The sequence below is a fragment of the Parasteatoda tepidariorum genome, chromosome 11 (genome assembly GCF_982258835.1).
Source record: "Parasteatoda tepidariorum strain Cologne lab strain chromosome 11, Ptep-v5.0, whole genome shotgun sequence".
Taxonomy (NCBI): domain Eukaryota; kingdom Metazoa; phylum Arthropoda; class Arachnida; order Araneae; family Theridiidae; genus Parasteatoda; species Parasteatoda tepidariorum.
This window is the reverse complement of record NC_141765.1, coordinates 73,250,706-73,266,815: the sequence shown is the minus strand read 5'-3', so window position 1 is coordinate 73,266,815 and position 16,110 is coordinate 73,250,706. Positions and strand designations below refer to the sequence as shown.

At 27.6% G+C, this 16,110-nt stretch overlaps 1 protein-coding gene across 2 annotated transcripts in view; it reads left to right on the top strand.

Annotated features, from left to right (window-relative positions):
- Positions 1-434: 434 nt before the first annotated feature.
- Positions 435-16,110, top strand: part of LOC107451024 (WD repeat-containing protein 48) — a 77,011-nt gene continuing 61,335 nt past the window's right edge. For both annotated transcript variants that reach the window (XM_016066990.5, XM_016066991.5), the window contains exons 1-7: positions 435-795; positions 2,077-2,217; positions 3,218-3,293; positions 6,520-6,602; positions 8,247-8,376; positions 9,407-9,597; positions 14,418-14,522. In XM_016066990.5, the coding sequence (XP_015922476.1) occupies positions 718-795; positions 2,077-2,217; positions 3,218-3,293; positions 6,520-6,602; positions 8,247-8,376; positions 9,407-9,597; positions 14,418-14,522 (804 nt within the window). In that variant the 5' untranslated portion in view covers positions 435-717. The remainder of the gene's footprint in view (positions 796-2,076; positions 2,218-3,217; positions 3,294-6,519; positions 6,603-8,246; positions 8,377-9,406; positions 9,598-14,417; positions 14,523-16,110) is intronic.

Below are 16,110 nucleotides of genomic sequence, written 5' to 3'. Positions count from 1 at the left end.
TGCAGTTGTCACATAAATTTCAAAATATTTTTTTAATTATTGGCGATTGCAACGCTCGAATACGCCATCTGGGGAGAGATCGGTTTCATGCCTTTGGCCCTTCTCCCTTCTCTCTCCTCCTCTCTTCATTTGAATAGGAATGTACTGCGATATTTTCCATTTTCCTATTATTTTTCCTTTTTCTTTAATAAAAATATTTTTTTAAATTTCAGGGATGCTTTTCTTTAGAACTATGCTCAATGCAGTTTTCAGTTCCATATAGATTTTAATCTATATAGAACTTCTAATAAGATCTTATAAGAATATCTTATAAAATTTTAATCTATATGAAAATCAAGAGAGAAACTAACGTACTTCCTTCCTCTATGGCTCTCCACACGCTAATGGAAATGCATGCGAAGTGTTGCCATAGGTAGAGGGATCTGCTCTACGCCACCTACAGCCCATTTCGATAGCCAATAATAAAGAGGTGCAGGTCAAAGCGAAGTCATATTCCTACAATGGAATGATGACAATGTTTCAGTAGATCTTAATTTATGGATGTTTTCTTTTGGAACCTAACTTAGAAATGTATTACAGTTATTTTCGTCTTGAGTTTGCTTTTCTTTTCCATGGATATTGAATATCCTTTTCTAAACATGTGAATTCTATTCAAATATTGGAATTTATTTCCTTCATCATGGTCATACACGGAATATTTTTTGATATAAGGGAATAATGCTAACTCCTGCACCAACTGGTATGGCTGCCCACCACAGGCAACCTAGTAGTCATGGAATACGTAAGAAAGTTCAAGTAAGTACCAAAAAGAAATTAAATAATAAATCAGTTTGAAATCATCGAGTAGCCTGCTATTAGTTTATGAAATGTTTCTTTTCGTTTTCATGATTGTAATCATATAGGATAGTATTATGTAACCCAATTATTTCCTTGTATATTATGCTTAAATTTGTTTGCTGCTATTATTTTGGATGTTTCCGTAACGTATCCGGAAGTTGTCGGAAGACTTTGCGATATTTCTGCCACAGATCACTATGCGGAAATCTCCCCCAATTATTGTAAAATATTCTGTTTCTTTGTAATTTTTTTTTCTTAAAAGAAGCAGTGTTTAAATATTTTAAAAGTATGAATAAGAAATAACTATGAAGTTTCACATAACATAGCATTGGGTTTCTTGCCTTCCTTCCTTACTTACTTACTCCCTGGCATTACACTCCATGTTGGACCATGGCCTCACTAACAATTTTCCTCCAAAGTCGCCTGTCTCTAGTTCTTTGTTTCCAGCTTCGGACTTTTAGAGTCTTAAGGTCTTTTTCCACCTCGTCAAACCATCTTTTGACTGGCCTTCCTCTTTTCCTTTGGCCCTAGCACTGCCCTTTGAATATCTTCCTATTGCCTCTGTTTTCCTCCATTCTCTCAAGGTGTCCTAGCCATTGAATTCTCCTTGCTTTCACATAATTGATTCTTGCCTTCCATTCTCTTGAATTTTCAATATTAAGTAATGTTTATGTTAAGAATTTGGGAATTTTTATCATAACTATGGTAAGGCCAAGAGATGGCAACCTATTGATAAAGGCAGCCTAGAGGTTGGAGGAAAGAAAAACATGGTCATGACATCAGGACGAAAAGAAAGGGAGAGAAGAAATGCTAATTCAAGAAGTGAATTAGCATTCAAAATTAGCATAGTTCATAGTTAACATAATCATGAAATGAATTATGCTAATTCATTTAATCAAATTTTGAATATTAAAAGTAAAAAATTTTTTCCCTCTATGTTTTAAATTAACAAAATAGAAGGATCGCAACCGGTCTCAGTAAAGTATAGACAAAGAAATTAGACAAAACCTGTTACCAGAAATTATAATAAAAAAATGTGCAGTGCCTTAAAACAACAGAGTTTAATCCATTCTTTTGCAATCAAGTAACCTTTTAATAATTTACAAACAACAACTGTTTTATATTTTAGAGCAATTTTTTTTATCCTTACGCCCTCCTGATTATTTTATGATGATTATGAATTAAAATCCAACTTATTATTTTAAAAATTTCTTAGATATTGTTTGTTTTTCTTTACAGGTATCTTTTGTTATTCGGGATGAAATTGAAAAATATCACAGATCTGGTGTGAATTCTCTTCAATTTGATGGGTATCTAGGTCGCCTCTATTCGGCTGGTCGAGATTCCATTATTAGAATATGGAATGTTCGAAATTTGAAGGTACTTTAAAAATTATACATGTGTCTCATCTATAATAAAAGTTTACTTTAAATGAAACTTTTAGTTGAACAAAAGTGATCTTCTACAATATAAAATTAGAATTGGGCTGAAGATTTTACTAAAATTAAAATATGTTGTTCAGAACGCAGATATTTATCATGAGAATTGAAAGTGTTTCTATTAAATCCTTATATTATACATATCATTAGTTATAAATTTGGCTTGTTGTTCTATTCATTTGTTAAATATTATTGTAGTTAGTGAGCTTAACAGGTCACTTGTAGGTGCATATATATCTTTTAAAGAAATGCATTTTCAGTGCTAATTTCTATGCTGGTTACATTTATTATTTGGGTTCCAAAGTATTAATCAGAAATTTCAGCAAAAATACCAGAGTTGTTATCTTTAAAATTTGCTATGAATTATTAAAAGGTTTTGTTATCAACTTTTTTTTTCAAGTGGGTACAGAGCTGGAGATAGAAATAGCTAAAACTAAGTAGTGAGGCATGAAAGGGGAGAAAAAAAATTTTTCAATGGAAGATTAATTTCATTATTCTTTTTAATTGTAAAGAATTTAACATATGATGTATTGGAACCTTTTTTTTTTTTTTAAGTTATTTACTTTTACAAAAATTATAATTTTATTTAATGAACATTGTGTTTATCTTATTTCTAAGTTATTTCGGTTATCAGAAAGCAAAACAGTTTGTGAGCACTTCTGTATCAATAAAAGTAACAGATAAAGAAATACATTATGTCATGCTCCAGGTGTCCTTCACTGAAACATTTAAATTATCCATTCAAAATAATTATTAATAATAATCCTTATTCTAATTAAACACTTTATTTATGTCTGCTATATACCTAAGTTTTTTTTTAATGATTCAAAGCAGCTTTCTTTTTTTGATTAAAAACTACTTTTCTGTTTCAAAATGACAGCTGTTCTGTTACATAAATGTTTTCTTTTATTGTTGAATAATTATGATTTTCTTCGCTATAGGAACCTTTTATTCAATCCATGGAGCATCATACAGATTGGGTAAATGATATAGTTTTGTGCTGTGGTGGGAAAAATTGTAAGTTAATTTTAAACTCTTTTTTAATCTCTTTCTTTCAATTAAGCCATCTACAACATTTTGATAATTTTTCTATGTGAGTTTTTACTTTGCTACACTGTTTACAATGTTACACTTTTTAAGCACATAATTTTGAATCAAGCTAATCAAATTTAATTTTTCATACTATAGATCTAAACTGACATCAAATTGTTTAAAAAAGTAATACAGTGTACACTCTTTTGATCAATCCTCACTACAGAGACCTCCTGTGACAGAATATCTAATAATAAATAAATATACTTGTTATTAATTTGAAGTAACAGAAGGGTTGTGTTTACAAAAAAACAAGGGGAAAAAAACCCTATTCAGGTGAAATATATTGTACATAACTCTTTTCATTTAATATGTATTACATTTTTATTCTAATATTATGGGTAATATTCTCACCTTTTGTGGGGGAAAAAACACACTGATCACTTTCTTTGTGCATTTTGTAAATTATCATCACATTAAAATGAAATAATTAATAATCATGAAATGCGTAACTATAACTAGCTAAAAAAAGATAGGCAAAATCTCCCGATTTGAACTCTTCAAAAAGGAGTTATTAAATGTGTGTTTCGTTTTAAGAGTCGGTTGTTGTAATGAATAATATCCTATTAAAAATATTGGATTTTAAAAATTAGGTGGAAATCAGTTGTAACAACCGAAAAAAATATTTATAGAATCATTGCATCAAATTTCCCACATTGTCAAAAATATATCAGGATATTTAAGAACCTCATGAAAAATAATATCAGTAAATGCCAAAAATATAATCAAAACATGATATAGATTTACGAAACTATCATTATAAATTTAGTGTATCAAAAAGTGGTTATTTAAATGCAAAATTCAAATTTTGTGTGTCGATGGAATAATAACTGAGAAATAACCGAAATTTAAAAACCTCTGGAATTTTATAGTACTAATAATAAAAGTCAAAAAAACGATGAGATTGTCACATTAAAAGTAAATAATAAAGTAACTGATTTGAGTTTAACATATAATAAAATTGAATAAAAAACATTGGAATATGTTTCTTTTTTTTTAATATGAAAATTAATACTCGGCAATAACTGTCGAACGAACGATTGAAACACTACTTGGATTAATATTGATGCAAACCGAGCTTGTCAAAGATTTCTTGAATCCGCGATTCGAACTTCGTGTGCCGTAAAAATATTGATATTTCTTAGAAAATCATGAGAATTCTAATAATAACTAAACAATGAAAAACATGGGAATTTTGAAGAAACCAAGGAAAAATTTCGAGCAATAATTTTGTGAAAAAAGGATTAAAGCACTACATATATTTAAAATCGCTACATATCGGTGCAGATGCCTAGCAAATCTTTTCCTTAAATATTTCTGATTTTTTTAATTACATTTTATTTTTAATTTTATTTTAATTTTTTTAAATATATCTTTCAGAATAATACACATATTTTAATACTTAAAAATATTAAAAGTGAGTACTGCACGTAAAAAGAATAGTAGAGGAGCACATATAGTTGTACATGCATTTAAATGACTATATAACAAAGAGAAATCAATTTTTTTTTTTAAGATTAAAAAATAACAATATCTGTCTATTGGTCTTTAAAAGTTATTAATTAATAAAATTTCAATGTTGAAGTCAAATTGAAAAATTTTAAATTATTTTTTTGTATTTTCCACTGCTCTTTTCTCGTGTATTGTTTATCTTTATAATTTTTTTGAATAATAAAAAAAGGCAAGTTTACAATGACATTATACACTGCCCCCTGGCAAACCACTGCATGATTGTCGAAAGAGGTATAAACAGCAGGGTTATAGGCCTCAAGCTTAGAGAATACCTGGATATCTCAGAACGTCTGAATTCAGCTTAAAAAATTAGAGAAATCTCAGAGGAAATTAATTTTGCCCTATCTTGAAAATTTCTTTCTGTTACTTTTTTTCTTTAAAATTTAATAATTTATTCACATTATAAATAAATTTCTACTATAGATTTTATATATATTTTTTAAGTTTTCTTTTAGAAATAAATTGGTGCAAATTGTTCTTTGTTTAATTTGCTAAATATCAACTTTATGTTATGCTGTGTGCAAGATATGAAAAGCTATACTAGTGGTATGAATTATCACTAGTATAGCTTTTCATGTCTTGTAAAGTACTACATGAAAAAAGAAAGCAAATCTGGACAAAAATCTGAAAAAGAGTAAAATTTTCATGGTTTTCTTTCTTTTCCTTAAAATTTTTTAAAAAAAGGCTCTTAGTGAATCTTAATATTTTTTTGAATGCCATGTGTGTTTTGTTGCTTGTTGTAATAAATGCTTAAAGGAATGTAAACAATTTTGTATTGATGTATATTTACTTTATTTTGTTGCATTAAGGATTTGTTTTGTTCTGAGTTTATAATTTATTTGTTTTTTATATGTTTGTAACTGAAATGAGGTGTTACTGAGTATACTATGAATTGTTGCTTTGGAGAGTCAGAAAAAACTCTGATATTTTTTCAGAAATTTAGTGTAAATCCTGAACAGAAAGCTCGTAAGTAAACAAACCACAAACTATTGACAAGTAACATCAGTTGATTGACGCTTTTGTGTTTGCTGAACGACAAAATTATACAAGCCTCAATTCGCTACTTGATATATCCTTATTGCACTGAAATAGTAATTTAAAATAGTGTTATCATTGTAGCTTATTTTTAAAGGAAAACTTTCTATTTCTTTAAACCTTTAAGACAATATGGCAATCTTGATTTCTAAAAATTTCCTCTATTGATTAAGTTCTTTAAAATGAAGTCAATTAATTGTATTATAAATAGATTTCTATTACAGATATATATATTTTCTTCTGGAAATGAATTGCTGCAAATTACGAATTCTTGTTTGTTTAACTTTCTAAATATTAATTTTACATAATTTAAATAAAATGTCATCTGTGTAGCTGCTTATAGCTTGTAATTTACTGCATGAGAGAACAATGACAGCAAATCAAGACACACAAAAGTACTTGCTTATTTTGGTAGGAACTTTACAATGTAAAGAGGTAATAGGTACAAAAAAGTTCATGACCCTTGGCACTTACACACTAGACACTGTTAAACATATTTCAGTTCCAAAAATCCTCATTTGAATTTTAAGCTGTGTATTAATTTAAAAGGTCTTAAATATTTTCAAAGTCAATTTAAAATTGCTTCATTGTTAATATTTTTTAGTGATCTCAGCCTCAAGTGATACTACTGTGAAAGTTTGGAATGCCCATAAAGGCTTTTGTATGTCTACTTTGCGCACTCATAAGGTAAGCTTTAAATAAGTTAAATAATTTTATTTATGGGGAAAAATAATGAACCATACATTAAAAGAAATGTTTTGTTAAATTACTAACCATATTACAAAATTATTACTCTCCAAATTATGCAACATACATGTGAGTTTACCCAGTCTTAAGTAATGAAGAAAAATGGAACACATATGTCAGAACAATCTAAGTTGCTGCGAAATAAATTATGTTTGGAGTTGAACTATTTGTGTGCAGTCCTTGTTGAACAATTTTTGTTTCATTATGTCAGCATTTATTGGTACATATTTAACTAATTGAAGTTCCTTTTTGAAATTTATTTTGAAAAATAAAATTATTCATCATTTAAAGAAATGGTAATAATTTAAATGGCAAGAGATATTTATTTTTGGCAATACCCACAGAACATTCATAATTTAAGTCTTAATACACAATTTAAGCTATAATTCTTCAGCTGGAGTTTTTGGCGAATGAATTTCTGGAAGATTTGTCTTGGTTTATGTGTGTTATGATGTGCAGCACATGTGCCATCCATCGTAAAATTCTGATATTAAAATGTTTTTGATATTAGGTCATTAGTTTTTGAGTTATTTTGAAAAATTGTTCTGCATAATTCAGTTTATGAAAACTTTTAGGAAAATTATTATTTTTTTATTTATTTAGTTTTTTTTTTTATGTAGCCTCATACTCTATGTCTGAAAATGAGTAACAAGTCTCAATTTGCTAAAATTTCAAATTAGTTTTGGAGAAATTAAATAGTTCTTATTAATGATTTTTTGATGTAAAGGAAAAACTAATTGCAGTAAAATTATAATGTTTTGTAACCGCATACTCTGCGACTTTAACATTTGTATATTATTTTAATTTTAAGACAGATAAAATAAATGAGTGTAGCATTCTGAAAAAAAAAAATGTTAGTAGTTCCAAGGATTGGTGAGCAAGGGCGCTTAGTCTTTCACATAATTAAAATAAGAGATCTTTAGTTTTTTACTTATTTTATAACAAAGTTATTTTTTGTGCCACATATTTTAGTTAAATGAAAACTATTAGCAGTAATTACAATTATCTGCCGACACGACTCATACTCTTACATTTGAAGATAAACCTGCATTGTTCATTGTTGTCTGACATTGTTTGAATGTCCTATTAGTTTTTGAGTTTCTAAATTCTAAAGCTGTGTTTCTTCATTGTGTCAGAAATGTCAATCCACTTATAAATCTTATTTATTTTTGCTACTTTATCGATAATTTATTGCAGATTTAAAACTGATCCGAGGGTTGAAGAGCAATGGCTATCAACGATCATAGTATCTGATAGGGGTTGGCAAAAAGAGACAGAGCCTGCTAGTTACACAAATTTCTATTTAATATTCATTGCCAGTAATTTATGTTACATTTGATTGTAGAATAATATAAATTAGTGTCAGAAACCTACTTTAGTATTCAAAAGTTTCTAGACAATATATTTCTCTATATAACGTCTTTCAGTTTTTTATTGTTAGTTCACAAAGCTTTGGCATTCTTACTGCAATATATATATATTATTATAAATTAATGTTTCTCTAATAATGTGTTTTATTTCATTTTTCTTTGAATTTTTTTTTTTTTAAATTTTAATTAATTTTAATTTACTGACTTTATGCAGGATTATGTTAAAGCATTAGCATATGCCAAAGATCGCGAACAAGTAGCTTCAGCTGGATTGGATAGAGCTATTTTCTTATGGGATGTCAACACATTGACAGCATTAACTGCCTCAAATAATACAGTTACTAGTAAGTAATGTATACTTTTTCAAAAGATTTTGTAACTTCTATTTTAGAAAAACATTGAAAATATCACATATTTTAATTTTTCTAACTATTAGCAAAAGTATTTATCACTAGTAAAAGTATTTAAGGTTTTTAAAATAGATTAGTAGTAGTACTTTATTTATTTTGCACTAGAGCTGCACAATGGACTATTAGTAATGATCTGGGAAACATCCCTGAATATGATTCGATGATATGCCATTACAATTTTGATCCTCTGCAGGGGGGGGGGTGACTCCTCTCTTTGCTAGCCGTAAAGAGTTGAAAGTTGAATACATGAAGATTTTTCCTTTTATATTTTAATTAGCATCTAACATTACCTATTTACAAAATTTTATTTTCATCTTGTCTGAAACGTAAACTTCCAAATAAGATTTTAAAATATTTTTGTGGTTTGCAGAGTAAATAAAAGGCTTTTCTGGATATGTATTTTGCTTTACAAAGCTCCAGACAAGCCTCAACAGTAGATTCATATATCTGTGTGGCCACATATATGATAAATGAATTAAAATGTGAATAATAAGTAAAAATTTAATTGTGCTTAAAGAAAGATATATACAGAGATCTAGTGCAGGTAGAGCTATTGTTAGTTTAAAAGAAAATTAAATTTGAATGTACTTATATTTATTATGAATTATACAAGTCTGGACAGTTTCTGGATAGGTGATTAAAATATGGGAGACAAAATAATATATTGTTTTACAAAGTAATTTTTATTATATGATTTTTTCTGTGATTTTTCTTTATTATATGATATTTATCTGTGAATTTTTTTATTAACAATTTTGAGCATTCTACGTGCTGAAAAGAGGAATGTGACATTTTACAGATTTTTAGATTCGTAATTAATGTTAAATTAAAGGAATTGTAGAAAAAATTTCTTTAGCTGATTTTTTGTTTCTTTGGCCTGGTTTTTTAATGAATAAAGCTATGTGAAAGTATTATAATTCAAATCTAATTTTGTTTTTTGTTTAATTTTCTGAAATTTTTTCAGCCTCTTCGCTATCTGGTAATAAAGATAGTATTTATAGTTTGGCTATGAATCCATCTGGTAATGTTATTGTTTCTGGATCTACAGAAAAAGTTTTAAGAGTTTGGGATCCAAGATCATGTCAGAAAATGATGAAACTGAAAGGTCATTCAGATAATGTTAAAGCTTTAGCTATCAACAGGGATGGAACTCAGGTACCCTCTTATCCTTTTCAAATTTTTAAAAACTTTTGAACTTTTTGTGTTAGATGAAAAAAGCATTGATAGTAGAAGATTTATATAACAAAATTTTTTAAATCTCAATACTCCATAAACCATACTAGATTTGTAAGTGTGAGTTTTACAGTTAAGAAATTTCTATACATAAGCAAGAGTTCTTAACTTTTTACATTATTTGTTTATTATTTGCTAAATCGTTAAAATTTCAAAAGCTAAGCAAACCAAAATTGATTAATTTGTTTGTTATTAATTCTATTTCTTCAAAAAATTTCAATTTTTTCTACAAATAATAAATATTTAAGTGCATATTTTGTGTTTTTAAGTCATTGTATCTAAGAATTATTTTAAAGATTTCAATATTAAAAAAGGTTCCAGACTAATATTGCCATATTTAGTTGGTAAGTTTAAATATAAATGAAAAATTCTATAGAATACAAAGCCTGATGTTTCAAGGTTTGTGTTATAATGACCTATATTTTGCATTTTTGAATTGCCTAAACCAAACCTTTTATGGGGAAATTCTTCTTTTGAAAGTGTATTATTATTGGTGTGCTTCTGCAAATGTCTTTGCAGTTTGTGATAAAGATGTTGATTTATTATTATTGTAAATCACACTTAACATTCTCTACTCTAAGGACTTACTTTCTTAAAAGCTGTGAAGTTTTTTTTTTTTTTTTTTTTATAAATTTCATGCTTGTTTAATTTTTACATAATTGAATATCTCAACAAAAAAAAAAGGTTATTTAAAACAGAAAATCCATTAATTGCAGTTTTCAGAATTGCTCAGTTATTTGAAAAAATGGGAATATTTGAATATGAGGAATATTTTAAAGAGTAAATTATAAATTTTAATGCCATCTCTAAAGCTATTCACTATTTAATCTTACCGCTTGAATAGGAAGAAAAAAAATTACAAAATGATATAGATATATGTATTTGTGTATTATAATATACATGTTTGTGTTGTATATGAAATGCTGTTTGGCTGAGCAAGGAAATAAAGCAAGCACGCAGGTGAAAAGATATCTTTTATTCAATTATTTCAGATCACAGAATGACCATCCAATTCATTCTAAAAACATTTTGCTTCATCTTATATTTTAGGGATTTTAAAGGGAAACTTTTGTAAATATTTTCACTCACATGTGCTATAGGGGGTAATTCAATATTTACAATAGGTCCATACAATATGATAGTTTTCCCACAGAACTATTTATTTCTTTAAGGGAAAAACTAATGATAATTACTTTATTTTTCAATTCATTTTTAGAGAATGATGAATTTCACTAATTATGTGAATGGATTTCACTCTGAACAATGAATTAACAAAGAGAATTTAAATAAAGAAATAATATAAAAAGTTTTATTAAAGCTTTTTATATAGCATCCTCCCTCCCCAAAATGTGTGTTGCCATTTTGTGTGTTTACGTTTGAATAATGGCTGCTTATCGGAGAATCACCGATTCTGACACACAAGAGAACATTTTTAAAAATTTCTCTTCCCGACCTAAAGATCTTCAAGGCTAAGAAAGAAATATTTAAGCTTTCTTTTTATACTCAAGTAGAAAAAGAACCCACTTCACCATTTTTCCATATACTCAGCTTCTATATTGTCTAAATTGTTTTAATTCAAAACGGCAGGAAAATATTTTCCGGTTTGCTGGATATTGAATAAAAGGTTCTGTACTGTAGTTGTGCATACATACAACTTGGATAATAATCATGAGGAAAATTTTTTATAAATGATTATATTATGATAGATTTGAATTTAATTATAATGCAATTATGCTTAAATAATTATGGTTCTATATTGAAAGAATGTATGTTTGGTAATTCATAATATAACTTAAGTTCTTTTTTTTAATACAAGTTATTTTTATATTACTATAATATAACATAAAAATATGGCTTATATAAATTTTTGTGTTTGCTAATCATATTTTGCCGAAGGTTTGATTTAGTAGAATTTAATATAATCAAATGATACTTAATTTTTGCTGTTAGTGAGTTGAACTATTGTAGTATTTGGTTAATTAATACTTTTTGTAAAATAATGAACTTAAGCCATATATCAGGCTGAGTAAACTAGATAAAGGTAATGTTATATCTAAGAAGTAATGATTTTCTAACAAATAGATCACAGAAAACTTTTGATCAGAATTAAAATATTATATACTTAATTAAAATAGTTTGCATCAGATTGAAATTAATTTGCATAAGGCAAGGGCAAAGGCTCTTAAGTTGAAAAAATAATGAGTTGCGGTAACTTAAAAAAAATCTATATAGTACAATTGTTTTTTTTATTATTATTATTTGCCTAAAAAATTTAAGGATGTCTAAAAGTGTTCGAAGTTGAATCACCCTATGTAAGGACCCCAGGCACCAGGAATTAAAGTTGAATAGTTATTGACTGAGTTATTTTTTTTAACAAGTTGCTTTCCCTGTGCACTGAAAGTTTTTTAAACATGTATTTTTTATTCATTGATCCAAAATTTATTCTCCCTATATTTTAAGGTATACTTTATGGCATGTTTTAATAAACTACATTTTACAAGGTTTTTTTTTATTTGCCAAAATTACTTTTGCTATAATATTTAAATGCTTCAGTAGTATGATGGTAAACAATGTTTTCTACCGCATTTCATTCTTGCTACCACTCGCTACAAAAATAATTTTGAATAAATAATAGTTAAACTTTTTCTCAATTTTCAGGTGTTGTAGGTTTTTTATTGCGCTAACATGTATTAATAAATTTTGTATCTTTTTTTTCTTTCGCTTCATGTAAAAGAGTGTTCTTGATTAATAAGATCAGTCAGCCATTTTACACTGATTAACTTGTCAAAATGTTATTAATTGTACAATATGTCAAAATATTCTTAAGATAAATCTTTAGCCAACTAGACTTCTAAGTTTTTTTTTCTTCCTTTTTTAATAATAAAAACTTGGCAAACACTTAAAAGTGATGGTTGAATTCAAAGAAAAACTTAAATTTAGTACTACTAATAATAAAACATAGATTAGTGTATTATGAAAAAAGTAATCTATGTGGTCACATAAAGTATTTCAGTTTGAATTGAAAAATATAATTGAGCAATTGGTTGATTAATTTCTGAAAAATACAAATTTAATATCAAAACTTAAATATTAAGAAGATGTAAATGAAAATGTATGGGATATTGAAGTATTTAAAAAATTTTTGGTTGTGTGTTTGGCAACTCCATATTTCATCTTTATTCTTTGTAAAGACTTGAAACATTAAAATGCTATTTGAGGAGAGCTTTGTTTATGTTACAAAAGTTTGATTTTAGAAAAAATAAAAATACCTTTTTTTAAAACCAGTATGGTAACACTTTTTATTCTTTAATAATTGAAATATATACTGAATAATTATTAAACACATTATTCTATGTAAATACTTACCTATGTGTATTATTGAAATTAAATCAACTAAGAAATAAAACCAAGTAAATAAAATAAAGCAGAAACATAACCACATTTTATCAATAACATGTCTTATAAATTTTGACATTCTTTGGATTTAATCTTTAAATCTCTTAGGGAAAAAAAAGATTTGTAGTCAACTATTAATGAAAAATAATGACTAAACTCTTATACTACGTTCTTGAAAGTCAAGGTCCTTGCAGATTAACCACATATAAAATTTATCTATTTGCTCTAATTAAATATTTTGCCAAATCTTTTGAAAAAGGGACTTATTTGTCAGAGAAAAAGTATGTTTTTGTGTCTGATTTCTTAATATATTTAATAATTAGTACTACAGGGGTCAATCCAGGCAGAAATTCAAATTCTAAAAAACAGCCTTTTTATGAAATTCATATTCTAAGGAAAGCCACTTCACAAAATTCTAATTTATAAAGATGGCCCCTTCACAAAGTTTAATTTCATAAAAATGGCCACACACAAATGTTCACATCGTATTCTCGAAATTTCAAAACGAATTCAAGTGGGAACATGAAATATACTTTTTAAAGACAAAAACACTCGAAGAAAGCTCTCCATATACCCCTCTCTTCTGCATTTGAATGAAAAGAAATCATGCATGCAAAAAATATTCCCACAGCGCATTGAAGTATGAAAAGCCAAGAGAAGCCTACAGTGTGTCTTCTACCTCTTTGAAAAATTCCCTTTCTTACTCATGGTTGCCGCTCATTTATCAGTCTCCCTGCAAACTCAATGTATTCATGACACTCTCCCCAAACGTACGCTTCCTCCATATTCTTGGACCTTTAAAACACCAGCCAGTGCTCTTATACTCAGTGTATTTCATTTTAAGTAAATCACTAGGTATTTAATATTAAATTTTATTTGATTTCTATTATGGATCTTCTTTTCAGTTTTGCCCTCATTTATTCTTTGAGGCATCTTTTACTGTAGCCAATTTTCATTTACAACAAAATATAAGTATTTTTAACAAAGCATTGTAAGAAATATAAAAATGAATAAATATTTTCTTAAATTACTGCATATACTCATTTAAAAATATCTTTATTTAAACATAAAATATAGTGATTGCTAAAACTTGATGTTTTTCATTAGGAAATTTTCAAAATAATTTTTTTCAAGAATATTTTCATAAAAATAAAGTCTGGATCGGCTCCTGCTCTATATTTAATTAGCATATTTGAAGTCTCCGTTTAGAACTATTAAAATTAACTTTTAATATTTGTAAATCCAATCATTAGAGTAGAAGTTATTCTAGTTGGCATTTTTTTTACACACTTTACTGCATTTTATAGTTTAACTAATTCAGCTTAGTTCTGTTTTATCCCTTTTAGTGTTTATCAGGAAGCTCTGATGGAACTATCCGTTTATGGTCTTTGGGACAGCAAAGATGTGTTGCAACTATAAGAGTTCACGATGTTGGTGTGTGGGCCTTACAAGTATGAAACTGTTCTCTTTTTTAATGCATTTAATTTCTTTAGAAAATGTTTCTGTATTTATATGTATATATGTATATAATATCTACAGAATTTATTAATATAGAGATAATAAATAGCAACTCTGTAATGCATTCATAAATCTTTTTTCTACGACATTTATGCTTATTTTAATAATATCAGTGTAATGTTAGTTACTTATTGAGATTCTGTCTTTTTAAAGCAGTATAAAATTCTTTAATGTGATCTATATTTTTGTAAATAAAAAGTTTCAAGACTTTTTTAAGGTTTAAATGTAAAATTTGAAAGTGGTGCTTTATTTATACAGTGAAACCACGGTTAAGTGAATATTCTTGGGACTGAAAAAATTGTTCGTATATGAGAGTTGTCCGTTTAAAGGATGGGTACCCTAATAATGAAGTTTAACACCATAAATTGGTTTTAGAATATTTTCAAAGATATGGAAATAAATAAATAATCTACAATAACTATCTACAAGGTTTTTTATTTAAACTTCAGATGTGCCAACCCTCCTGCTTTTGGCCGGAGACTCTGGTTTTTTACAAGTTATTTTCTCCTCCTGGGTTATCTCGAAAATCTCCGTTTTTTTCCACTTATTTAACGCTGAACGCAGTTTTCATTAATTTCAGTCTCAATGCTGGTCCTGAGTTGCGACGTTTTCCGTATGTCTTGGCCAATCAAGAACGTTGTTTCTCCTTTCCTTTCTGAATCTGATGAGTTGGGCTTCTCTTCGTAAATACTTTGTGATTGGCTTCTTTCGAAAGCAAGAACGTTCACTGCATGTGCTGAAAAATTATTTTCCGATCGCTTTCGTTATACAGTGAAGTGAAGTCAATATCAGCGACTTCGAATCTGAGTTTGTTTTTATGCGTTTTTCTGTCTTGTTAGTTTGTTTTTTGTGTAGAAATATGTAATGGCGGCAAAAAAAGTTAATAACAAATACTTGACTTCTTTCAACCAAGCTTATTCGGAAGAATTTCCAGGAATTATTGCTTCTGAAAGAGGATTGAATTGTGCCTTCTGTTTTGTTTTAATTTCTTGAAAATTTTGATCATCAATCTAAAATATTTTTTATTAAAAATGAAATTTCTAATTTTCTATTTAAAGAAAGGAATTGATTTAGTTACCTAAACTTAACAATATTTTCAGTTATGGACAAAGCAAAAAGTTTATATGCTTTAAATATAATGAAAAGTTGAATTTTTCTTCTGACAATTTAAAGCAGAAATAGGTTGTTTTTTTTTTCAAATTTAGAAAAAGTATTTTCCGGTTTGAAGAGATAGACAATAACGTTTCAGGGCAAATATGACTGTCGGTTACAAAAGCATCCGCTTTGCGGAGAATGTACAAAATGGTTTATCCATGGAAGATTCCTGGGAAATTAAAAATATGTCTGTATCTGTTTTGCAGGAGGGTCCATAACAAGAGGATTCACTGTATATATTTTTAAAGAATGTTGATGCTAAAAAGTGTCTATAACATTAAGGAAACCCAGAGATTTAAGTTGGAGGAATTTTTTTTTGTCAAAAACTATAATTAGTAATCTTTAAATGGGGTTTAAGTTCTTTGG